At 43.5% G+C, this 24320-nt stretch overlaps 1 protein-coding gene across 1 annotated transcript in view; it reads right to left on the reverse strand.

Annotated features, from left to right (window-relative positions):
- Nucleotides 1-23827, reverse strand: part of SDC2 (syndecan 2) — a 116328-nt gene extending 92501 nt beyond the window's left edge. Inside the window, exon 1 of the mRNA XM_012925683.2 lies at nt 23248-23827. Coding sequence (XP_012781137.1) covers nt 23248-23307 — 60 coding nt within the window. The 5' untranslated portion in view covers nt 23308-23827. The remainder of the gene's footprint in view (nt 1-23247) is intronic.
- Nucleotides 23828-24320: the final 493 nt, after the last annotated feature.

Below are 24320 nucleotides of genomic sequence, written 5' to 3' on the forward strand. Positions count from 1 at the left end.
TTTAAAAGTAAAAAGGCTGCCACTGCAAAGTTCTCTTGGCTGCAATTTTCTCTCAACTGTAGCATGCTCCAGAACGCACAATGAGAAAAGCAAATCAGACATATAACCAGGATTTCTTAGATTACATTGGTCAAATTAATGGTTGGTATACATTATGAGAAGCTACCAGCTTGCTCTGAGTTTTTATTTGTTTATTTTACTTGAAAGGCAGAGATGGACCAGAGCTATCAACGTTGGCTACATTCTACTCCCAAATACGTGCAACAATTCACCTGGGGTTGGGTCAAGTGAAACCCAGGAGTCAGAAACTCAATCTGGATCTCCTAAGGATCCAAGTACTTGAGGACTCACAGCATCCCCCAGGGTGCATACCCACAGGAAGCTGGAATTGGGAGTGGAGCCAATACTGGAACCCGTGCATTCCATTATGGGATGCAGTTATCCTACAGAGCGTCTTAACCCCTATGCCTGCCGCCTATCGACCTGTTTACATAACTTCATGCTAATACTTGTAAAAAAAAAAATACAAAGCTCACTTGAATTAAATTTTTTATCTCAAGTATATATTTTTCTTTTCAAGTTATCCAAAATTAAATATCACTAAATAATGTGATATAATCACATGATCTCACATCGATCATCGCATTGTTTCCTAGAAAATAAACTCCATTGAAATCACTCAAAAACACATAACTGTTTCTTGTGTTTCTTCTCTAACAAATAGTTATCACTTGGATAATTTCTCTATTCGGAAACATGTAGAAACCAACAATAAACTCTGCCAACAAACTGCATGAGGACTTCATGGAAAAATGAAAGGTGGAATAAACAATGTTTGAAGGTCTGCTTCATGCTTTTCAGAAGCTCTTTGCGGCAAACAGGACGTGTTCTTTTAGTCCACAGGGAGTACTGAGCACCGCACAGGCCCAGCCTTATTCGCAACCACATGAGAAACACAGCTCTCGAGTGCCAAGGCTCCTCACCCTGCAGAGTCTCGGCCTGGAGACTGCATGCCCACTACACACCACGAGCACACAGTTTTCCCACACTCACCACTAACTCATGCCTCCTGTCCTTGCTGCATCCCGTCCAAAGGCCCTGTGGCCAGTGTGTCCGGATGGACTGGGTTGAGTGTGAGCTGCCTCTGTGTGTGTTTAGGTGCAAGGCATGAAAATGAAACAATCAACATCAGTCACAAGTTAACAAGACACATCTCCTGAGAAAAAACTGGGATGGATCTCTTCCAAAGGGATCCACTTGAAGACTGCCAGGCTTCAGATCAGAAACATCAAGTGGATGCAAACGAACAGCTGAAGAGGTGAGCCATATTCCTTCGAATTGTTATTACTGCTCTGCCCCTGCACCAGCTGTGAGCAATTAGCAGCCTACTCTGTATTTCTTGACCCCACAGACCCAGAATAACATGTTCACTAGATGTTTCACCTCCAGATCCATGGTTGGTGGCTCTCAAGGCAAGGGGAGTGGGTCACAGTCCCTTCAACTCTATCCACAAACCCGGAACACAAGCAGAATCTGGAGGGTTTTTTTTTTTCTGTGTCAGGCATCTTATCATCACGAATTAAAATCACCAAAGAACATGATGGAAGATCACACGACAGAGATTTCTGCACCATGAAGCCCAATATCACACTGACCCATAAAACCAACCACTCTGTTGGAGGCAGAAAGAACCGCATGGACAAGTTCCCTAAAATATTTAACATCCTAAAGTCCTGTTAAAATCAATCAAGGGCTCCTACAGGAGTGGCAGGGACCCAAATACTTGAGTTATCTATCACTTGCCGCCTCCCAGGGTGTGTATTAGCAGGAAGCAGGCACCAGAAGCAGAGTCAGGACTGGAACCCAACTACTCTGATTGGAGATGCAACCCAAGCAGAGGCTTCACTGCTGGAGAAAAATACTATTCCTTTCAATCCTACCTTTTACCTCGTTTCATCTCCCTAGCCGCCTAAATTAAAGTCAAAAGAAAGCAACCATTACAACCAAGTCCAGTTTTAAGATTCATACATGGGACCGGCACTATAGCCTAGCAGCTAAAGTCCTCGCCTTGTATGCACCGGGATCCCATATGGATGCCAATTCTAAACCCAGCTGCCCCATTTCCCATCCAGCTCCCTGTTTGTGGCCTGGGAAAGCAATGGAGGACGGTCCAAAGCCTTGGGACCCTGCACCTGTGTGGGAGACTCAGAAGAACCTCCTGGCTTCAGATTGGCACAACTCATGCCGTTGTGGCCGCTTGGGGAGTGAATCAATGGATGGAAGATCTTCCTCTCTGTCTCTCCTCTTCTCTGTATATTTGACTTTCCAATAAAAATAAATAAACCTTTTTTAAAAAGATTCATACATACACACATATATACAAATACAGCAATGCATATCATGGCACAGCTCAATGTAATAGAATTGAGAGCTCAGGAATAAACTCTCATATCCATGGTCAACTGATTTTCAACAGGAGTGTCAAGGCAACTCAATATGGAAAGACTATTTTTTTTTAGCAGAACTTGTTGAAAAACTCTACACCCCATGTTAGAAAAAAAAAAAAAAAGAAACTGCATCCCTACCCCACAACATTTGCAAAATATTAAAGTTACAGACCTAATTGTAAGAAATAAACCACAAAATTCTTAGGAAAAAAACAAAACAGAAAAAAATGTTTCTAACCTTCATTTAGGTGAAGTTACATGATACCAAAAGCACAAGCAAAAAAAGAAAAATATATATTTGATTTCGAAATTAAAAGCATTTGTGCTTCAAAAGACGCTATCAAGAGAACAAAAAGCCCACAGGATGAGAAAAAATAGCACCAATTTCGGTACCCAATAAAGAACCTATATTCAGAATAAAGAACTCTTAAAGATCAATATTACGATAAATGATCTAATTTTAAAGTGGGCAAAGGATTAGAATAGACATTTGTTTTAAGATGAAATACAAACAGCTAGGCATGAACACAGAAGACATCTTGATCAACATCATCAATCAGTAAATTAGCTCCAAAGTCAAAATGAAATTCCCCTTCACACCCATTAGAATGACTGAATCAGAAGGACAAACAATAGCATGTACTGCAAGAATGTGAGAGATGGGAACTTTCTGGGCACTGTGGATGACACTGAACAGTGGAAAATCATGTGACAGGTCTTCAAAATCCTGTATGATCTAGATATTTTACTCCCCAACAGGTACCCCCCAAAAAATGGAAACAGTAGAACACAAATGCTATTATAGCAATATCACTCACAACAGCCAAGAAGTTGGAAAAACCTGTGTCCACCAACTAATGAGTGAACAAAAGGTGGTATAACTGTACAAAGAAATTCTATTCCACAAAAACGTGTGAGGAAGTACTAACACATTCCACAATACTGACATGGCTTGACAACACCGTAAGTCAAAGAAGATGATCATTCATGACCATAAAGTTTATGACTCCACTTACACAAAAGGTACAGAATGAGTGAATCTGTAGAAACAGAGGCAGATTAACGGTTGCCTAAGTCTTGGGACAGAATGAGTTCGTTTCAGGAGGGGATAAAAAATTCGAAAATTCCATTGTGGTAATAACAGTTGGACAACTTGGAGAATACACTAAAAACCCCTGAATTGTGTATTCAAATGGGCGAATTTTTGCAGTTAAATATTATATACATATGCATCAACTGTAAACATAATACAGTGACAGTTCTATTACATGTCTAATTAATTTATTTTAAAATAAATAAATGATTTCTGGGTAATGCTAATACATTTTGCAAAGTTTTCCATTTTGTAGATGACATTAGATCATCAAAAGAACATCAAAAATGTTAGCACAGAGATGGAGTCCACAAAAGATCAACCCAAGCTTTCCAGTTCCTCAGTCTAAAATAGGGATTATATAATTTCAGCATGTTTAGATCACATTAAAATATACAGTCTAGAGTAGGAACCAAGAATGTACATTAAAACAAAATGCTCCTGGGCCCGGCGGCGTGGCCTAGCAGCTAAAAGTCCTCGCCTTGAAAGCCCCGGGATCCCATATGGGCGCCGGTTCTAATCCCGGCAGCTACACTTCCCATCCAGCTCCCTGCTTGTGACCTGGGGAAGCAGTCGAGGACGGCCCAAAGCTTTGGGACCCTGCACCCGCGTGGGAGACCCGGAGGAGGTTCCTGGTTCCCGGCTTCGGATTGGCGCGCACCGGCCCGTTGCGGCTCACTTGGGGAGTGAAACATCGGATGGAAGATCTTCCTCTCTGTCTCTCCTCCTCTCTGTATATCCGGCTTTCCAATAATAATAAAATCTTAAAAAAAAAAAAATGCTCCTAACCCTAAAATTCTAGCTTACGAAAAAATCATTTGGGGCAAATGGGCCCATCTGCCTGGAGAGGACCCTTTTTGGATTCTTCAGATGGTCCTGGAACTAACGAGCCAGAAGTTAGCGAGTGTGTCAGGATTACTCTCAGGCAGCATTTTTCACCTGCCCCTAACAATTTTGCCATCAATTTCATAGGCCTTAGAAACTGCTTTCAAATTTAAAGATTTCTGGATAAATCATGCTGGGGGAAATATTTAGCCTCTGGAACGCTGAGATTCATCAACTCCTTCAGAGTGCCTCCTCCTGGGAAAGCCACACTAGCAGCCTCATGACCTTTCTAGAGTACACTCACTTGCCCTGGTTTTAAGAGAACTCTCAGATTCGAGGACAACAAGGCCATATATCCAGTGGGTAATATTCACAGGCTGAAACACCGGAAAATCTGTTGGGAATTGTTATCGCAAAACATAAGACACCTGGCCTTCATGTCCCAGTGGCCTATCTCTACCAAATGGACAACACTTCCCCTTACACTGAGAACTTTGCCTCCTACTCCAACTTCTATTTCCCACATCAAAAACAACCTCTGTCCTTCTGACTGGGAGGAAGAAATCTAACACAAAGCAGCTAGATGAGGTGACATCTCTGAGAAACAGAATGGTCCATTACAAAAAAACTTCACCAACCTACTTAGCTAACAAAGAAGAAAGGAGAAAACAGCATGTTAAAGTCTGGCATGAAATTGTAAAAAGCTTTATTCTGAAGAAGTAGGTATAAAATAGGAGAAAAGAAAACCTGACGTCCTTTAGAAAAGGATAGTGATAGAATAGTATAGAACTAGTCAAGGTTTGCCTGCAGAAAACAGATGGTTTTACAAACAGAAAAATGGAGGCAAAGTGGTTGAGTGATCCAACAGAGGTCACCTCCAGCTACCGGCAGAGAGGGGGCAGCCTAGGTCAACTCCAGTCTTCTGGCTATCTATCTGCTCAACATCCTCTTGCCTCACACAGAAGAAAGAAGGAAACAGCCAAGGAAATCTACTGGAGGGAAAAGGGGCAGAGAAATTCTTTATAACCAAGAGTGCTGCCCATCATTGGTTTCAACAATGCTCCAACAATGCTTCATGTGAGGAAGCCTCATAAGCAAGGCTCTGCCCTAGGACCCATGGGTCGTGGGTGATTACAGCACATAGCACGTGACCATTCTCACTCAGTCTAAGGAGAGTTAGCTGGCCCATGTGTGAAATGAGGAGTAAATGCTTGGGAATCTGAGACCTGCCCATGTCCCTTTCTCTAAACACTCTTCTTGCTGGCTGGTAGACCTTGTTCTGCGCTGCTCCTAGCTTCCCCTTTCCTCTCCAAGCTGTTGGCTTCCCATGGTGTCTGGACGCGGCCTCTGGCTCACCCAGCTCGCACAGTTCCGTTGGTCATTCAAACTGTGACTAAATGCCAAACTCCAGAGATGGTATAGTTCCTTAAATTGGGCAAACAGAAAGTCTATCTGAAACTACCATACTCTTTGAACTTGAGGCCAACAAAAGATTTCAGGTGCGAAATCTGATAAAGTTACAAGGAAAAGAAATAAAATCTATTTTATGTTGCTCCACACTCAACTTCAAAATATTTTAAAATCAATAGACTTTTCGGAGGCTTAGAAGGAAGCTGTAAAGGTCAGCCCGTTTCCTCCAGCCTGCTGATGGTCTGCATCTCCTCCAAAGACCCCACATCAATGGCCATCCACACACAAACTTGCTAGCTCCAGACAGGGGTCAGCACCACTAATCTTGGTGCAGGGGCCACTTCCATCTCTGACAGCCTTTTCTCAAGTTTCTTGTTCCTTTCATTCAAGCAAAATCGATCTGGATGGAAATTTGCATCCCTTTCACTCCACATTGTCCAAAAGAATGCAAGGCTCCGGGTGACAAAGGGTCAGATGGAAGTCATTAAATTCTGTCTTCCTGGTGCTTTTTGGAAGACGATACTTCCAGACAATGTTTTTATTACTGTTTTTTAAATGTGATGTAAAATGGAACCCCTTGCTCATGAAGAATATTAAAATGGTCTTAGATTAAGTAAACTAAATATTCTATTGAATGTCTATTAAACACATCTGTAAATAGTTTATGGTATGGGATCTACTTCAATCTTCCTGGTTTTCTTTCTCTGTTTACACCTCAAGGCACAAAACAAAAGCAGCCTGGTAAAGACTCACAGGAGAAGTTAATGCTCAGAGGAGAGAAATAGCAAATGCCAGAAGGCAGATCACAAATGCTCTCTTAATATTTATTAAGTCAACAATAGTGTTGTGAGTGAATCTTATTAACGGATTATACAACGTTTTGGGCAAATGAAATTTTAATTCACTTACATCAGATGTGCCTACAGTCCATGTTTTTCATTAAAAGGACAATAAGTGTTTAGTCGAGTAGCTTGGAAACAGCATGATATTTTGGATATTATCATTAAATTTCTATTATTTAAAACTGTCAAACTTTTTGTTAAGAGCCTTTAGAATGTTCTGGTTGTATAAAGTATAATTTGACCATTGACGTCATCTCTTTAGAGTTTGTGGAAAAGGACTTCAGGTTGGGACACAACCCCCAATACTTCATGGAATGAGGAAGGCAGGAAGATTATATGGAAAGAAATCAAACCTTGCAAACGACACGGTAAATTCAATTCAAGTTATCATTTCTATAGCAGTCATCCTTGATGTGCTGCAGGCCTCTATGGGTTGGTCCTTAAATATTCAATGCATGTCATTCAGAACATTCTACAAAGAACTTACCAACCAACAATTTTCCCTTTATTGATGTTTACGGCCTATTAAAATAAGAGATCAGAAGATCAAAAGTACATCATTAGTCTCTTGTTGAATAACCTCAACAAATACATTTGTCTCTAAGTGCCACCTGTCTCATATGCTAATGATTTCCAATGATTCCATACTAGACCCAGATGACCCACTTTCAGCACCCTGTGTTCTCCACGTCCCTCTCTGATCTCAAGTGCAGCTCACTCACTACTGTATCAACTGCACCAAAAGGGCAATGCCTGAACCCAAACCCAAATGGGCCCACAGCAAAAGTCTTTTGTCCTGGCAAAGTCATGTAACGTTAAGATCGGTTGACAGGGAGAAGAAAAGTTACAGTGACACAGCCAGAACCCAAATGATGGCGGGAGGACACAGCACATGGTGTCCAGCCCCCATAGACGCCAGTCTCCTTCAGGTGACAGTCCATTTCTCCTTGAGGTAACAATCCCTTCCTAATCCAGTCCATGGAATCAGGTGATATTTTCTCTGCACGGAGGTCAGAGAGGATGTGTCTGACCCAGGCCAGGCCAATCTTGAGTCAATGACTTGTTACTCTGAGAGTCCTACTGGGATAGCAGAAAGAGAGTTGTTCTGCAACTGCGGAGAGGAACTAATACTAACTGGAACTGCAAGACTCCATCTTTACCACTGTGGCGAGGTCTCCCCTGGCTGTCATCTGTATCTACTATCCTTTCTCCAGTAACATAACCTCCCCAGATTCAGTTAGGCAAATATCCATGTATAGACTACATTAATCAGTTTCATTGCACCTTGTGCAGTCATATGACTACACTTTGGCCAATGAGGCATAAGAGGGATGATATATTACACCTCCAGGCTGTGACCAGAAAGGGAATGGGTATATCCATCACTCTGCTGAATAGGAGGAGGAGGAAGAGTGAAGCAGTCAACTGGATCCAAAAGTAAAAGCAAGAATGGCAGAGATGTCCCATTAGCCTTGTCCTCCAACTGTTACGTCAAAGAACATTAAATTTATTTTAAGCCCCTGTATTTCAGAATCTCATTTTTAACAGTTTAGCTGTTATCTTAATTCTTGGGGTTATCTTAATTCTTAATATCTTAATTCTTGGGGTTGAATCTAACAAAGGGAAGTTGAGCTAAGAAAGAAGGAAAACTTGAGGCCTGATAAGATCACATATGATTCTCGATGTAGCCAGACCTAAAAACAGCTGTTCCCTCAGGGACTTTTGTGCTATCCCAGCCACAAAGTTCCTTTCTATTGCTTAGCCCAATCTGACTTGGGATTTTATTATTTGTACCTGAAAGTGTTTACTGTCATCACTGATTTAAAAATATAATTTCTATGTATTTATTTGAAAGGCACAGAGAGGGGGGAAAGACAGAGATCTGAGAGAGAACAAGAGAGATGTTCTTGCTCACTTCTCAAATGTCTGAAACAGCCAGGATGCATGCACTCAATCAGGGTCTCCCCTATGAGAGACAGGAACCCAGTACTTGAGTCATCACCTGGCTGCCTCCCAGGGTGGGTATTAGCAGGACACTGGAACCAGAAGTAGAGCCAGACACTCCGATATATGATGCAGGCATCTTAAGCTGCAGCTTGACGACTGCACCAAACACACCCCAATTATCACAAACTCCATGATTGTTTATGAACATTGTCCTACCTAATGCTCCTGGGGCCTTCAAAGTAGTGGCTACTGGTGCCATGCTGTTGCCCCACAAGGGTTGCTTCTCTAGTCACCACCAAGTAGAAGCCAAAGCAGCTATTCTGCCCTTTAACAAAACTCTCAAACTAAGGGCATTCTAGAGAATGGCTTCTACAAAGGAAATAGCCTATTTCTACAAAGCAGTGTTTCACCAACTCATAACGTGAATATGAGTCACTGTGAATTTTGTCATAATGCAAACTATGATTCAGTAAATCTCAGGTGGGGTTTGAGATTCTAGGCTTCTAACAAGCTCCCAGGTGATGCCCACGCTTGCTGATGTGGGCTGCATTTTAAGCAGCAAGTTCCTCCAACAGCGGTCTCCAAGTGCAACTGCACAATGGAATCATCAACATGGCTTCAAAAACTCAACACAGCTGCTATCTAGCCCCCCTGGCCAGGCACTCGTGAGGATAGGAACCACAATTCAACAGCTTTTATTTTAGCAAGCCACAGAATCTCCTGGAGAGCTTGTGAAAATTCAGATTTCTTGGCCCTGTCCACCCCTCCCAAGTTTCTGATTCAGGGCTGGGGCCCAGAATCTGAATTTCTAACAAGCACCTAAGTGACACCTGCTCATCCATCACACTCTGCGAACCACAAGCCTGATGCCAGAGTTAGTGTCTCCTTGTAACAGACTTCAATTCCCACTGAGGCAAAAAAAAATTATCTACCATTTATCAGTGCTGTGGAACCTTTATCTATTAGGGATGTGCCCCTGACTGGGAGCAACAGGGAGAAAATTCACATTTCCACTCCCTTAATTTGTAAGATTAGGCTTTGTGTGCATGCTTTATCCTTTGATGGATTTAACCCTATTGTCCCCAAAACAATAAGCAGTAATGCTGCATTTTTCTTCTAGATACCACAGATTTATTGGGTTTAAAAACCTATGAATCACAGTAAATGGCTCATTTTAACAGCTTTCTCGGAATAATCCCTCTTCCAATTCTATTGCAGGATAGATACATGTTGAGTGGCAGTGTCTAAAGGGTCAGCATTTTCATGTCATCCAGAAGAGAAAATTTAAAAAGCTTTGCGAATTCTTAAACAAGGCTTCCCTGTGCCCACCCCACCACCTGAGTCAATTAAAGATGTAATCCCCTTCAATTCATCAGATGGAAAATTGTGTTTTTAGAGTTGAGTGATGGCAAGAATGCTCCCAAATTAGATATCTGAACAAAGTAAACCACAAGCAGACTAGATAAAGTGCTGCTGCTTTTTGCGCGCAAGCAATGACTCAAATGTCTTGTCCTCCTCGGGACAGCCTAAAGCACTCTCTCTTCCGTTCTGAAGTGGAAACAACACAGCCCCACGGAATTAATGTGACCAGAACCAGATCCAAGAGGACCACCATTAGGACACACAGGCAGGGAGTCCACATGATCAGGAAATTCAGCCAAGTCCTACAATACATTTCCAATCTGTCAAACACACAGTTTGTTGGTTCAAAGCATGAACTCTGGCAAATCTAATAAACTGACCAAACATGCATTTCTACAACCACACAAGTGCCTTTTGTTCCACTAAGGCAAGTTTTCCTTCAGAAGGGAAACGACTTCTTCTTCTTTTTTTTTCTTTTTTAAAACATCTCACTAAATTAATTTCTAGAAACCTGGTCTTTTTAGGTGAAGAGCACTCATACATATCATACTCCACCAAAACAATTATAGATTTTAAAAAACCACCACCACCACCACCACCACCACCACCAACAACAACAACAACAACAACAAAAAGGGAAATGGGAGCCAGTAGCAGAAGATGCTGAAGAAAAAGGTAGAAAAGGGAGAAGCTCGGAGGGCAAGCATGCCAGGTTCCACAAAGCCTGAACCGTGAGGGACAGTGGGTAACTCCAACAGAGCCACTGCGCTCCATCAGGCTGGGTCACCAGCAGCAGAGAACACCTTCCAATGAGAAAGCCATAGGGTGGGCTCTCTTGGGAGGCCCCCATTAGGTATCAGAACGTCTGGGCCAAGTCCCAACTCTACCCCAACGAGTACCTTGGCTGGCAGCAGGTGATGGTTCAAGCAACTGGGTCCCCCCTGTTCCTGGGAGACACCTGGATCGAGCGTCCGCCTCCTGGCTTTTACCTGATCCAGCCCTATCTTTGTAGCCATTTGGAGAGTAAACAGGAAGATGGAAGAGTCTCTCTCAAATTAAAAATTTTTAAATAATAAATTAAAACATTTTTTAAAGTGTGAAAATCTGTAAACAGAATATCGGGCCAACCCAAGGACAGGAAAGTCCTGATGCTACTCTGTTACTGAGAGCCAGACCTAAGAAATTACATTTAAACAAGGTGAAACATTTAAACACTTTCGCTGTTTTCGTGAAAGATTATTGCAAGGCAGGACTACCTGAGACTGAAAAATATGATGATTCAACATCTGCTAGGGCATATCAAATGCAGCCTTGACAAATAATGATGACCAGCATGTGTGGGTCAATTATAAAAAAATGAAAAGCACCCATTATAGTTCCAACCATGGATCAGAGTAGCACTATTTAACATGCTGTGTGTGTGTGTATGTATGTGTGTGTGTGTGTGTATGTGTGTGTGTGTGTGTGAGAGAGAGAGAGAGGACACAGAGAGAGATCTGCTGGTTCACTGTGCTAACGGTTGCAAGGGATAGGGATGGGCCAGGACTAAGCCAGGAGCCTGGAATCCCATTCAGGTCTCCCACATGGATGGCAGCAGCTCAAGTACTTGGACCATATTCCAGGGCCTTCCCAGGTGCATTAGCGGGGAACTAGATCCAAATTAGAGCATCTGGGATTTGAATGAGTGCTCACATGGGATGTTGGCTTCACAGGTAACAGCACAAAGTAACTGCCTTTTAACAAAACCCTTTTCTTAACAGTATCATTTTATGAAAAAACTTGACTCAAAGGCATTTATGCTTTTCTAAAATGTATAAAAGCATTGTTCAAAAGGAAATTGTTGGAAGAAGTTGAACCTACATCCAATTGTGGCAAAAGGAACTAAGCACAAAAAGCATTTCTAGCTTGGGGTATAAATGTGCCAGACTAGCCTGCTGAAAGGTACCAGATGTGTTTTAATATTAAAAATCCAAAAGGTTGTTGTGGCATGGAGAGGAAAGTGGTCGTCTTTGACTTCGACCTTCCCTGTGAACACTGGTTCAATTCCTTGCTGATCCACTTCTGATCCAGCTCCCTGAAAATGACCTGAGATTATCAGCAGAAAATGGCCCAAGTGCTTGGGCCTGTGACACCCAAAAGGGAGAGACACAGACAAAACTCCTGACTCCTCCAGCCTGTTACAGATGCCTGGAGAGAGAACCAGCACATGGGAGATCCCCACTCACCCAATCCCAAATTCTGACTTTCCGAACAAATGAAAAATGTTTTCTTTAAAAACAAAAACAAAAAAACATTCAAGCAATGCTCTTTATCCCTCAACTTACAATAACAGCCTTTGGCCTGCAAAGAACACAGTGTTGGTTCACACAGGATTTTGCTTCTGGTCCTGATTCTTATCTCCAGGAAGCCTTTTTCTTCTGTTTTGCCTACAGGTCTCCACCACCTTTCTGAGATTTACAAATCAGTTTTATTGCAGCCTATAATCTCTCTGGTCTTCCAAATCCTGGTGTGCTGGGCTCTCTTCCCCTAACTAGCCAGAAGATGCACCAAGAAATAAAGAAAGTGGCAGGCATACAGTTTTTGTTGCACATTGTGAAACCAACTAAATAAACATCACCTCAAATTACTCATTTTGAACAAAACACATGAGTGACATGGATGCAGAGTATTTCACCTAAATCTGTGTCCCATTTAGTACTCATTTATTCAGCACACACATGCCAGAAGTAAGTGCGCTATGTGCTAACCATGAACTAAAGGGATGTTGGAGAAGGAGAAACCAAAAAGAAATATTTTATGGTCAAAAGTAATCAGTCAGATGGTTTGGGTGATGCTCATAACTGCCTCTAACTAGCTATGTGTCCTTGGACAAGTTGCCTAACCTCTCTGGATGTTTCCTTTAAAAACCAACTGCTTCTTTAAAATTCACTGTTGCAAACACTGAAAAAGAATCTGTAAGAACTCAGGGAGAACTCCCCCTACAGCTTCATACCTGCTTGATTATTCAGCTAAGGCTAATCTTATGTGAACACAAGATCCAGTTCTCCCCTGTGGAGCCCAAGGCTCACAGCGTATGGGGAATTAGCTGGATGAAATAGAAGGTTTCTTTCTCCCCTGATACAAACATCCAGCAGATCATTCAGGTTCTAAACAACTTCTTGCTCTCTGTGCTTTTGTACATTTTAGTATTTGGCAGTCTCTCCTTGGAGAACAGATGGAAGAAAAGAGAAAAACTTGAAAATCCAGTGTCTTCAAGTCATCCGTAGAATTCTAATGATTTTTCAACACACTATGTCACTTCAGGAAAGGTTTTGTTTTCCTAAAAATTCAGTGATTTCTCTCCAACAAGGGCCCGATGCTTCCTGACTGTAGTTTGGGGCTGCCTAGATTGCCAGACGTATGCAATTAGATTTCAGACCAAAACTGAGTCCTATTTTACAGATAAGTCACATATGACATATGAGCACAACTTCTCTTCTAGCACCCTACATGATGAAAACGCAAGTAATAGTTACTTGAAAGTAGGCACCATGTCATTAAGCCTGTTTAGCTCACAAAACCAGCTAAGTGTTTTAACCTTGGTAGGTATACAATGGTGGTGAGTCAACTGTTAACTAATTTACCAAACAAAAAGATTGGTTCAGTCACCAATCAAGAAAACTATAAAGCGTAAACCAATCTAATCTGATTCAATCAAACCATTACTCTTATCTAAATCAGCTTAGTAATAGGGCATAAAGTTCAGATTTTAATTCGTTAGTAAACTTAGTATTAATCAGTGTTTACAATTTAAGGCTCCAATATTAACTTTCTTTAAACATTCCGCAATGATTATCCGAACCACCTTCCAGTCTGCACTAAATGTGCAAGTTGTACACAAGCCCTCAGCGTACTTCAACAAAATGGAATTCAGGAAATAGGAGATAGAGAAAAAAGCTTACTCCCGCATCACACACGCCGGGTTAATTAAAAACAAAAAAAACAAAAACAGTCCTAACTTTGTAAAATACTACATCCTTTGGTGTTAAGTAACAGAATGCAATTAAGAACCATGAAATGCTTGCCTACATGCATATCCATTTTTAATATATTCCAGATTACAAAACCTAAAGCTACAAGAAAAGAGAAAGTTGACTAACATTATAGGCTAAGTTTTATGTCAGAAGTTTTCAGTCATTTTTGAGGTTAATCTTCAGGATAACCAGCGTATTACAATCACCAGTTTCACAATAAAACTTGTTTGTGGGTGCTAAGAAAGTTTTATAAAGTCACACAGGTTTTAAATGATGATGGCAAAAGCTGAACCCCAATTTAGCACATCTCCAAAGCTTCAAAACACCTCCTGCAGGATCTTAAATCAGGGGTGCACACAACCGAACCTTGGCAACATGAGAACTACAACACCATATCAACTAAAATCTGTATATGCTGTAACCCGGCCTTTACCAGGCTGTCACACACCTGTCACCCCTGCAACGAGAGACTGTTGCCTAACAACTCAGTCAACAGGCGCCTTTGAGTTCCTAAACATGTCTAGGGAATTTAGCCTTCTGCACAGATGTACTAGCCTTAATATAGTAAACCTTTGGTTCACCAGATTTAAGGACCTTTAAATTAAGATTTTATAGGCTTTTATCAGATACTTTTCTGCATTTGCTGAACTGATCACATTATCTCTTTAAACTGTTAGTAAACTCCACTGCTTTTCCAGGTTGAAGCTAATCTTACTCAGGTTCATCATTATTCTTTTAATAAGCTGTTCTATTCAATTTCAAAACACTCTATTATAGTGTTGATATCTGTGATAAATGAAAATGACACCTATAATTGGGGTTTTGTGTATGTGTGTGTGTGCTCTTCTTGTCTGATTTTGACATCAAGTAATACTAACTTCAAAAAAGGAACAGCCTGGGGGCAGGTATGTGGCACAGCGGACTAAGCTGCCCCTTGAAATGCCTGCACTCATTCCATTAGCAGAGCAGCAGTTGGAGTTCCAGCTCCTCAACTTCCAATCCAGTTTCTTGTTAATGGGCACCAAAGGATGGTCCCAGTATTTGGGCCAATATCACCCACATGGGAGACGTGACTTGAGTACCTGACTCCTGGCTTTGACTTGACCTGGTTCTGGCTAAGGCAGTCATCTCTCTCTCCTGCTTTGCCTTTCAAATAAAATTTTTTTTCAAAAAGCTTTCTATCAATCATTCTCTAAGCTCCAGAACAACAATTATCAGTTCCTTGAAGGATCAGTGGAACTTACTTATATAACCATCTTAGACCGTTGCCATTTACTCAATTGAAATTGTTGTGGAGATGATTGTAGATTCCATGTAGTTCTAAGAAATAACAGAGATCTCTGGCCCTTTACCTAGTTTCTCCCAAGTGGAAATTTGTATGTGTGTATATTTAGTTCCACAAAATTCTATCACATGTACAGGTTTGTTTACATATTATCTTTGTGGATAGATAGATAGACATGAACTATGTAGATTTAACTAAAGTTTTACTATGCCTGGTTTTATATCACACTTTTTACCCATTAATTTCCCAGCTTTAATCATCCTTCAAATATGGGTGCATAAGATTTAATGTTCTAACTTCTATGTCCTCCAAGTCTATTTTAATGTCTGTATGAATTTACTACTGGATGAACTAGAATCTCTCCTTTAATCATTGCTGTATTGTTTCACATTCAGGTCATTTCCATCTTCTAAAGTATTCCAAGGCTTCAATAAACACATGGTAAACATTTTTTACCAAGCAATGATAGCTTCCTTTGGAGAGGTATGCAGGTTGTACCAGGAAGATGGGCTTTTCATATTCCAAGACAGCTTCATCCAGCTCCTGTGAGGAACCTCCCCTCATATTTTCCAACCTCACTCCTTTTTACAGAAAAGTAGAGTACACATATATGCCCAGTTTCCCACCATGGCTCTAGCCCACATGAAAACAGTAAAGACAGTTGCAGCTATGACAAGTCGAGCTCTACCAAGCACTTCCTGAGTGACATCCTGGGCTGGACTGCAACAGATGAGCCCCCATAGTGAGTCTGTGTCCTTACTTCTTAGGAGAGCAGAAAACCAGGAACTACAGCTAATACGTAACATGAAGCATGGATATGCCATGACATTCCAAGCTCCTCCTATTTTGTCTCATTCAATCCCCAAACCCATTTTAGGATGCTCCATTTTACAGAGCAGAAAACTGAGCAGAGGTAGGTTAAAAACATGTTCAAGATCACACAGGAAGTGTATGCAAACCCAATGTGTGGGTTCTGAGCCACCCTACCAGGGTCTGCTCATTCAAAGTCTTACTCGTGGTCTCCAGACTAACTCAGGTGCTCTGGAGAGGAACCAATGGAAGGCACTGGGTTAAAGTTTCTATTCTGGAAGCAAGGGGATGGATATCCAGGCCAGAAACAAAATGAGGAGCCAGAAATCATTTATAAGACATAAGCCTTAAGGAGCCCCTCATTACAACAGCAAGCTATGCTGGTTTCTATTCAGAATGAATGAGCTCTGACGCATGGACTGGCCTGGATGCTAGTCTGGCTGGTATCAGAAAACATAGGGGCAAATAGCAGGCAGCATCACAGGTATCAGAATTGTGCACCTGATTCCTGTGCACGACATGCAGTTCAAGCTAGAAACAGTCACCTGAGTCAGTAACCTACCTTTCTATAGTGTGACAGAATCTCTAGCTTCAATAATAAAATCAGAAATGTTTGATTTTAGGACAACACATTATGCCTGATGAATACATACAATTTGTCACTTTAAAATAGATACAAATAAAACCGAAAAGAAATAAATGTTTGTCAGGGACTTAACAATGACTGATTTGGTTTGCCACCTGCAGCACAGAAAATCCAGACATTGCAGGCCAGAGTTCCAGTCCATCACTTTCCAGATGGAGAAACTGAGGCCCTACGGAAGAGTTAATTACATGTGTGCATGCCTCACCTTGGCTTGACTTAAAATGGCATGTACTTACTTTTCTGTATATTTAATAAGTTACACAGAACACATTTTCAACTTTTTCCTTTTTCTTTAAGAACGTAAAAATGTTTCATGATTGGATCTTACTCCATGTGTCACTCCTACCATGAGAACAGATACAACTAATTATATATTCTCCTGTGATAGCAATACAAGTTGTGTTTCATATACCTGTATAATCACAAGGAAAAATATGCATTAAAATGTCATATATATGTGCATGTGTATATTTACATACATATGTGTGTATATTTACATACATATTATGTGTATATATGTATATGTATGTGTGTATGTTTATATATATATATATAACCCTTGCAATGAGAGACTGTTGCAAGGATAACCAACGTATTATAATACACACACACACACACACACACACACACACACACACACACAGAGTATGGGCCCAGCCTAGTGGCTAAATCCTCACCTTGCCCATTCTGGGATCCCATATGGGTACCAGTTCATGTTCCAGCTGCCCAACTTCCCATCCAGCTCCCTGCTTGTGGTCTGGGAAAGCAGTTGAGGATGGCCCAAAGCCTTGGGACCCTGAACCTGCGTGAGAGACCTGGAAGAAGCTCCTGACTCCTGGCTTCAGGTCAGCTCCATTTTGGATATTGTGGCCACTTTGGGAAGACCTTTCTCGTTCTGTCTCTCCTTTTCTCCATAAATCTGCCTTTCCAATAAAAATAAATAAATCTTTTAAAAATATATACTATAAGCTGGACTCTATGCTTGGTATATGTTTGCAGGGAAGGAATCTTGATTGAATTTGAATTGTAATACTGCATCAAGGTGGAGGAATCCACCAGGGGGGAGGGGAGGGGAAGGATGGGGGGATTCCCAGAGCCTATGAAACTGTCACATAATGCAAAATAACTAATAAAAAAAAAAGTTAAAAAAATATATATATACTATATATGTGTGTCTGTGTATATGTGTATATGTATATATATGTCTATATATATACATACACACACATATATATATACAGACACACATATATAGTATCTTTATAAAATTTTTCATGGTAGCAAAAGGAATGTGAAAACTTACATATCACATCTATACTTTTCTGTAGCTTAGAGTAGAAGATTTTGAACTGGCCATGATGTCACCAAGAACACTGGTTGGCTTCACTGTGCTGATGTGAAATTCAAGTGAAAAAAAAAAATCTCCAAAAAATTTCAAGGCTTCTCTCCTTCTCCTGTCCTGCCAATTCTTTGAGAGACTTGAAAAAAACAAACACTATCCTTTCCTAGTCAGCAGCCATCACGCTCCTCCAGCCTTGCTGTGAAAGCTAAGGCCGTCCTAGGAACAGACATGTGAAAATGTACTCGGGTTTCTCAATAGTAGAACTAGAAACCGAACTGAATTATTTTCAGGCATTTGTACCCTTAAAAAGTAGAAATATTCTCCTTTTCTGTCAGCAGCGTGCCAATATTCCCTGTGCTGCCCTGTCACCTCATTCTAGATGACCAGCAGGGTGTGACATGGAGCTAACTCTGCAACATCCTGGCATCTCCCAGCCCAAGGTAGTCTGACATGCATTGTGGATGTGTTGGAACTGTAGATCAATGTCTTGTTTATTCTTCACTCCCACCCTGCAGTGCTGATGAAGCTGAATTCTACAGGAATCAAACCTGGAAAAAGTGACCAAGTCTAACGCAGGCTTGGCCTCCTTAGCTGATCTTAGACCACACTGCCACCTGCGGATGCTTCCAACAGAATTTCAACAGGAGCACCAAGTGACTCTACAATGTCCTAGCCCAACAGTACCAGCACTTAGGAACATAGAAATCAACAGGTATTAACCCAGCTTCCTGTCTGAACTCAGGAATGCTAAGGGGTCAGGGATATGGAAACAGGGTTCCTCTCCTCAGACAGTGCCAACCCTGGTGGCTGAGAAAACCTGCTTCTCCAGAATGTAGGGAGTTTCAGAGGCCTTAACCAACATCTTAAATAGGAACAAAAACCATGCAAAGCACATGGTATACCTCAAACACCATTCACAAGCTCCTTCATTTTATCCTTACAAAAGTAGGGATCCTCAAGTCCAGTTTATTTATACACACACACACACACACACACACTTTTTCAAATGACTAAGAGTTTTAATTATCTTGTCCAAATTCTAACACATTGAGTGGAAAAATAAAAGCATTTGAACCCAAACTTGTCCACTTCCCCGAAGTCCAAGCCCTCTGGACTATAATCCCAGTTACTGCTGGAATCCTCAGTAATAATACAGAAGAGTGTGTAATTAAGGGGTGACACCACTATTCTAGACCAGTGATTCCCAAACAAAGACAACTTATTACAATCATCTGAGATACTTCATAAAGCTACAGATCGTCCCCACCCTCCACCCCCATTCAGGCTTCTGATCAGGTAGCTCTGGGAGGAGACTCTGAATTCTGTATTGTCATAGATTTCCAGGGATTCTGATCATCAGTCAGTCTTAACTATTTACAGAAGAATTACACAGAAACAGGTTGGATCAGTCACGAAGCATCACAGGGAGCTTAGAGAAATGACACAGTTTAAAATGAGAAACATGAAAGAGCTGGCTATATGCAGGGACCAGTGACACCAGACAGTAAGGGCCAGGAGACATGATGGGGAGACGAAGAGCAAGGGGGATGACTAACAAGGAGTGCTCTCAGGGAACAACACGTAAATTCCAACATTGACAGACTCCACACATTGATAACAAGGACACATCAAGGTATCTGGGCCACTAACAAAGTGGGAAAGGACATACCAAACAAGAATGAATACCACAAGGCTACTCTAAGTCCCAACTCCCAACCCCCCCCCAAAAAAAGAGAAAATGGAAGTAGGATGGAGTGACTGGGAGGTAATCACTTGTTCACTAGAATGCAAGTTCCAAGAAGGCATGAGAGATCAGTCTAGTTTGCCAACCACTGTTATCCTGAGCAGGTGGAGGGAAAGACCAATGGACATGAAAGTCAACCAAGGTGAAAGTTGAGGTTCTCCTTCCAAGTCAAGTCCAAAAGATTAGAATAAAATGCCATTGTTGGTACAGTCCACCCAAAAAGTCAAACCAGAGAAGTGTGCTTGACTGGACTCCCTATAAAACCTAATGACAGAGCTGGAGGAACTCTTGTGGCTGGCTCAGGAGCCCTGCCAACTCAAAGAGGCCCCAAGCCACCTGCAGCTGGACAAGCAGATCTCTGGGGGGTTCTGGAGACCCATTTACAGAGTTCCACCCAGGGAAAAATAAGCTGACTTTCTGAGAGCCTTTTCAAAGTAATAAGCATCCAAGGCACCATCTGACTCATCATGTTCCCTGTACCTTCTAGGCCACCCTTTGAATCGTGGGCACCATGAGACCATTGAGACTGGGTAAATGGAATCCCAGATGCAGGAGATGCGGGGTATGCTCAAATCCCTGCATGAACACTCATCTTTTCTACTTATTTGATCTTTTAATATCTTACCTTTTTCAATGGCATGTCTCCTCCTTCTCCTCTCCAGCTGACAGAGACACAGCCCTTCTCTCTATAAAAATTCCCTAACAAAAGTAATTTGCTTCCTGACCACAGCAGTCAAACTATATATATATATATTTTTTTAAATCACTGCAAAAGGTTACATGACTTCCATTTTATTTTCCCTTCTAATGTAAACTTCCCAGAGCCTGCCTTTCATAACACACTGAGAGGTAATGCATGAGTCCAAATGACTTGACAGTTTCTTTTTAATTTACAGAGATCTAAGCTTGTTTATAAAATTCCACTGGTTCAAAACACTTCCTTTTCTTAAACATATTTCCAGATCAAATTAAGTGTTTGCAGCGGTCTGCAATATATTATTTCTAAAGATAAACAGTCATGTAAAAAAAAATAAAGATGGAAAGACTGCAGCATATCGCTACTGCCACACTCAGTCGGTCTCTGCCCAGTGTTCCTGCAGTGCAAGTCGGACCGGCCAGCAGAGTGTATGAATGGCTCATCGCGCTTGTCTGCCATCTCCAGCATCCGTCAAGAAGGGCGCCCGCTCCTTTTCACGCTCATTCCCTGAGCGAGGTGATACTCAAGAATTTACCAACTGCAGACATTTTGCTTTCTTCTTTAAAAATCAATCACCACTTCCAAATCCCCCCAAAAACGGTTGCTGTTTCTAAATGAAGATGCAACCAAAGACTAAAAAGAATATTCCATCAGAGCTGAATTTTTAAAAACTGTCTTGCAACCACAGGGACATGTACACAATTATGCATGAAATGAGTGATGCTGAAACAGCCTGACTTGCTGTCTCACTGTCTCCAAGTTGCCTTTTTGGATGATACTCCAACCCCAAAAACCTGTGTCTTGCACAAGGGAGCAGCTGACTCAGAAACTGTCCAGTCTCGGTTCAAATGTGGAAAGACCAGAACCACAAAGATATCGATCTGAAGGGAGAGTTATCGTGGGGAGGACACGTACAGCCCAGCCAGAACCCATCCTGAAGAAACACCTTCAAGTTCATGCAAAATGCCGAAGGGGCGGAAGAGGGAGACAGGCTTTTTCTAGCATTTCCAGACAGCCATCTTTCCCACTAAACCCTCAACAGGTCAGGGGGAACATACAAAGTTCTCCTAACTTCTCTTCAGCTTTGTAGTAAGGCTGCCTGGGGTGGGGGGGGGACAGGAAACTCTCCCTTTGACCTGTATTGCAACAAGATGAGCAACATTTTCCCCCTTAAATAAACAAGAGAATCCGCTAGCTTTTGTGAACAAGGAGGCAAAGTTCATCCCTAGTTGGGAGAATACCAACCCCAATGATTTCTGCCACCCATTACCGGGCAGAAGTACTAAGACCGGGAGTTCTCTCAGATTCATTATTGCCAAGGTTTCCGAGCCCAAGGGACCTGTGAGCACACACAGCAGCTCCCACACTGACTACCAACGCCCTTCAGCTGCTTGATGTCAAAGGCTTCCCAGTGCTAAACTGTCTGGGCTCAAAAGTACATAATGGACACATACATACACACACACATACATAGGAAGGAAAACAACTCACAAAACCACTTAAAGATGACACACAGTAATTTGCCTTGGAAGAAACAGTTCAGTAGGAATGCACACATTATTAAGTGGCAAACAGAGGGGGTATGGAATACTAAAATGCCCTTTTTCCCTAACTGAATTAGGGGTGCACTGGCTGCCACCTGGTCTGCCAGAGCCCAGCTGAGTGGCCAGGCAGTGGCCAAGGAGAGTGAGGCCCAGGAGGCAGTTCCCATTAGAGGGCGCTCCTTGGGCTTCGCAAGGAAACCAGCTCCAGCCCCAGAAATGCATCCTAAAGGGGAAATTAAGTTCCTGCAGCCAGCTCCGGAGAGGGAGGCTGGGTGCCCGCAGGCAGCCCCGCCCGATTGGGGAGACGCTTCCCGGCTGGGGGAAGCGCACCCGCTGGGCGGCCAGGCCAAGCGTGGAGAGGGAAGCCCTGGTGCATGTGAAGCCAGACAACGCTGAGCAAAGCGCAGTGTCGCAGGCACCCCCTTCTCGCCCTGGCGGCGCACGCCACTACAACCCGGTTAAAATGTCCTCCTGCCCCCAAGGCCCCGCGGGGCTGCCCTCTTACGCCTTCACGAAGACGCGGGCGCAGGGAACTGGGATTCCAGGCTGTGGCACCCAAGCATTTTCAAGGACGCACCCCCACACCCCCTGCGTGGACACCAAATGCATTTCCATCTGGTGTCTGTTACCTCACTCCAGCCTCTAGGAGCATTAAACAAAAGAACTTTCGCAAACTTTCCTCTCTGGACACTCCGGGATTTCTTAAATGTGGGCCCCGTCTCCCCAGAACTCGACTGGAATGCAGGATCCTAAAGTTTTCAAGTCATTCCCGGGTCTCGGGTTGGCCAGATGGGGTGAGGGGCGGCGCACGGAACGGATGATTCCTGGCGTGCCCTGCCAGGGCTCCCGACCCGGGTCACCTTTTCCCTTCTGTCCCTTCTGGAACACACAGGAAGACTCCCGCAGCCCAAGAAGTTAGAAGAGACCTCGGGGGAGCCCCCGCGGGTGAGGTAAAAACTGCGATTCTAAAGACCCCATCACCAGGGACGGCGGGGCAACTCTCCCCAAAGCCATGCTTTTCTGTGAGTGCCGGCGGAAAGGGGGTTGCAGAACAGGCGCACTTGCCCCCAGAAGCTCCCTAGGGACCAAGCGCAGCAGAGGATTGTGAGTCCAGAGAAAGTGGGCGCTGTGGGAGAAGCAAGGGGTGCCCCAGGTGGCGCTCCCCAAGGGTGCCGCGGACTTCCAACCCGGCCCCAGAGTACCCGAAACGGTGAGAGCGTCTGCCGCCTAGCCCACTCACCGACTCCGCCGACACGTAGGCCACCAAGCCCAAGGTGAGCAGGATCCACGCACGCCGCATATTCCCCCGGGAACTGCTCCCAGCCTCTGCTTTCCACCAGCACGAAACCAGCTTGCCGCCCAGCGCTCCGCACAGCCCGCGCAGCGGGATCCGGAGCGAAGCAGTCGCAGCTACAGCGGCTCCTGGGAGCTCGGGGGCTCGGGAGTTCCAGGGGCCGGAGGGCTCAGGCGCTCTCTTCTTCCTCCTGCGCCTGCTCCCGCCGTCCGCGCTGCGCCCCGGGAACGCGGCGGCGCCCTCTCACTTGTTGGCTCTCCACACGGAGTTGGTACTCGGGGCGGCTGTTCCCTGGAGCTCTTTCTGGCTCCTCTGTGGTTTTTCTCCCCCTCTACGCTGCAGCCGACTCCTTCCCCCGTAGGCGGTTCAGTTTCTGGGTTTCGGGATGAAATGTGACGGCTCGAAAGGCTGAAGCAGCCGAAGTTTGGGGGCAGAACGGAGGGGGCGCGCGACTCGCGCGGCAGCAGCTCCCCGAGTATCTGGAGAGGAGCGCGTCCGAGCCGGGCTAGTGGCTCGGCAGCGGCGCTCCTCCTCCTCCTCCTCCTCTCGCGCCGCCTCCCTCCTCGGCCCTCCTCCTCCTCTTTTCCTCCCGCTCCCGCTCCCTCCTCCCTCCCTCTGGAGCTAGCTTCTCTTGGCTCCTCCGGTGACTCTGGGGAGAGGAGGCGGCAGTGTGACTCCCAGATAAACCCCGGAGAAATTCCTACAGGATTACACCCCGATTGGCAGCTCCGAGCACCAGTGGGCGCTAGCCACCCCCCCACCCCCCCCCACCCCCCCCCCCCGCTGTTGTGCGCGCGGATAAACCAGTGCGCCTTCATTTTCTTGGGGACTTGAATCTTTCCTTGTCCAAGCTCTTTTCTACCTTGTTTTTTCCCCCCTCTCTCTCTGATTCTTCACTTTCGCTTTTCTGAGGACAGATCAGAAAAGACACGGCACACAGAAGAATATTTTGCTTTCATACTAAATTAAAACAGTAGGTAAAAACAGCTTTGAGAGTCGGGGAGACAAAGTTTATAGAT

This window comes from Ochotona princeps, chromosome 9 (genome assembly GCF_030435755.1).
Source record: "Ochotona princeps isolate mOchPri1 chromosome 9, mOchPri1.hap1, whole genome shotgun sequence".
Classification (NCBI taxonomy): domain Eukaryota; kingdom Metazoa; phylum Chordata; class Mammalia; order Lagomorpha; family Ochotonidae; genus Ochotona; species Ochotona princeps.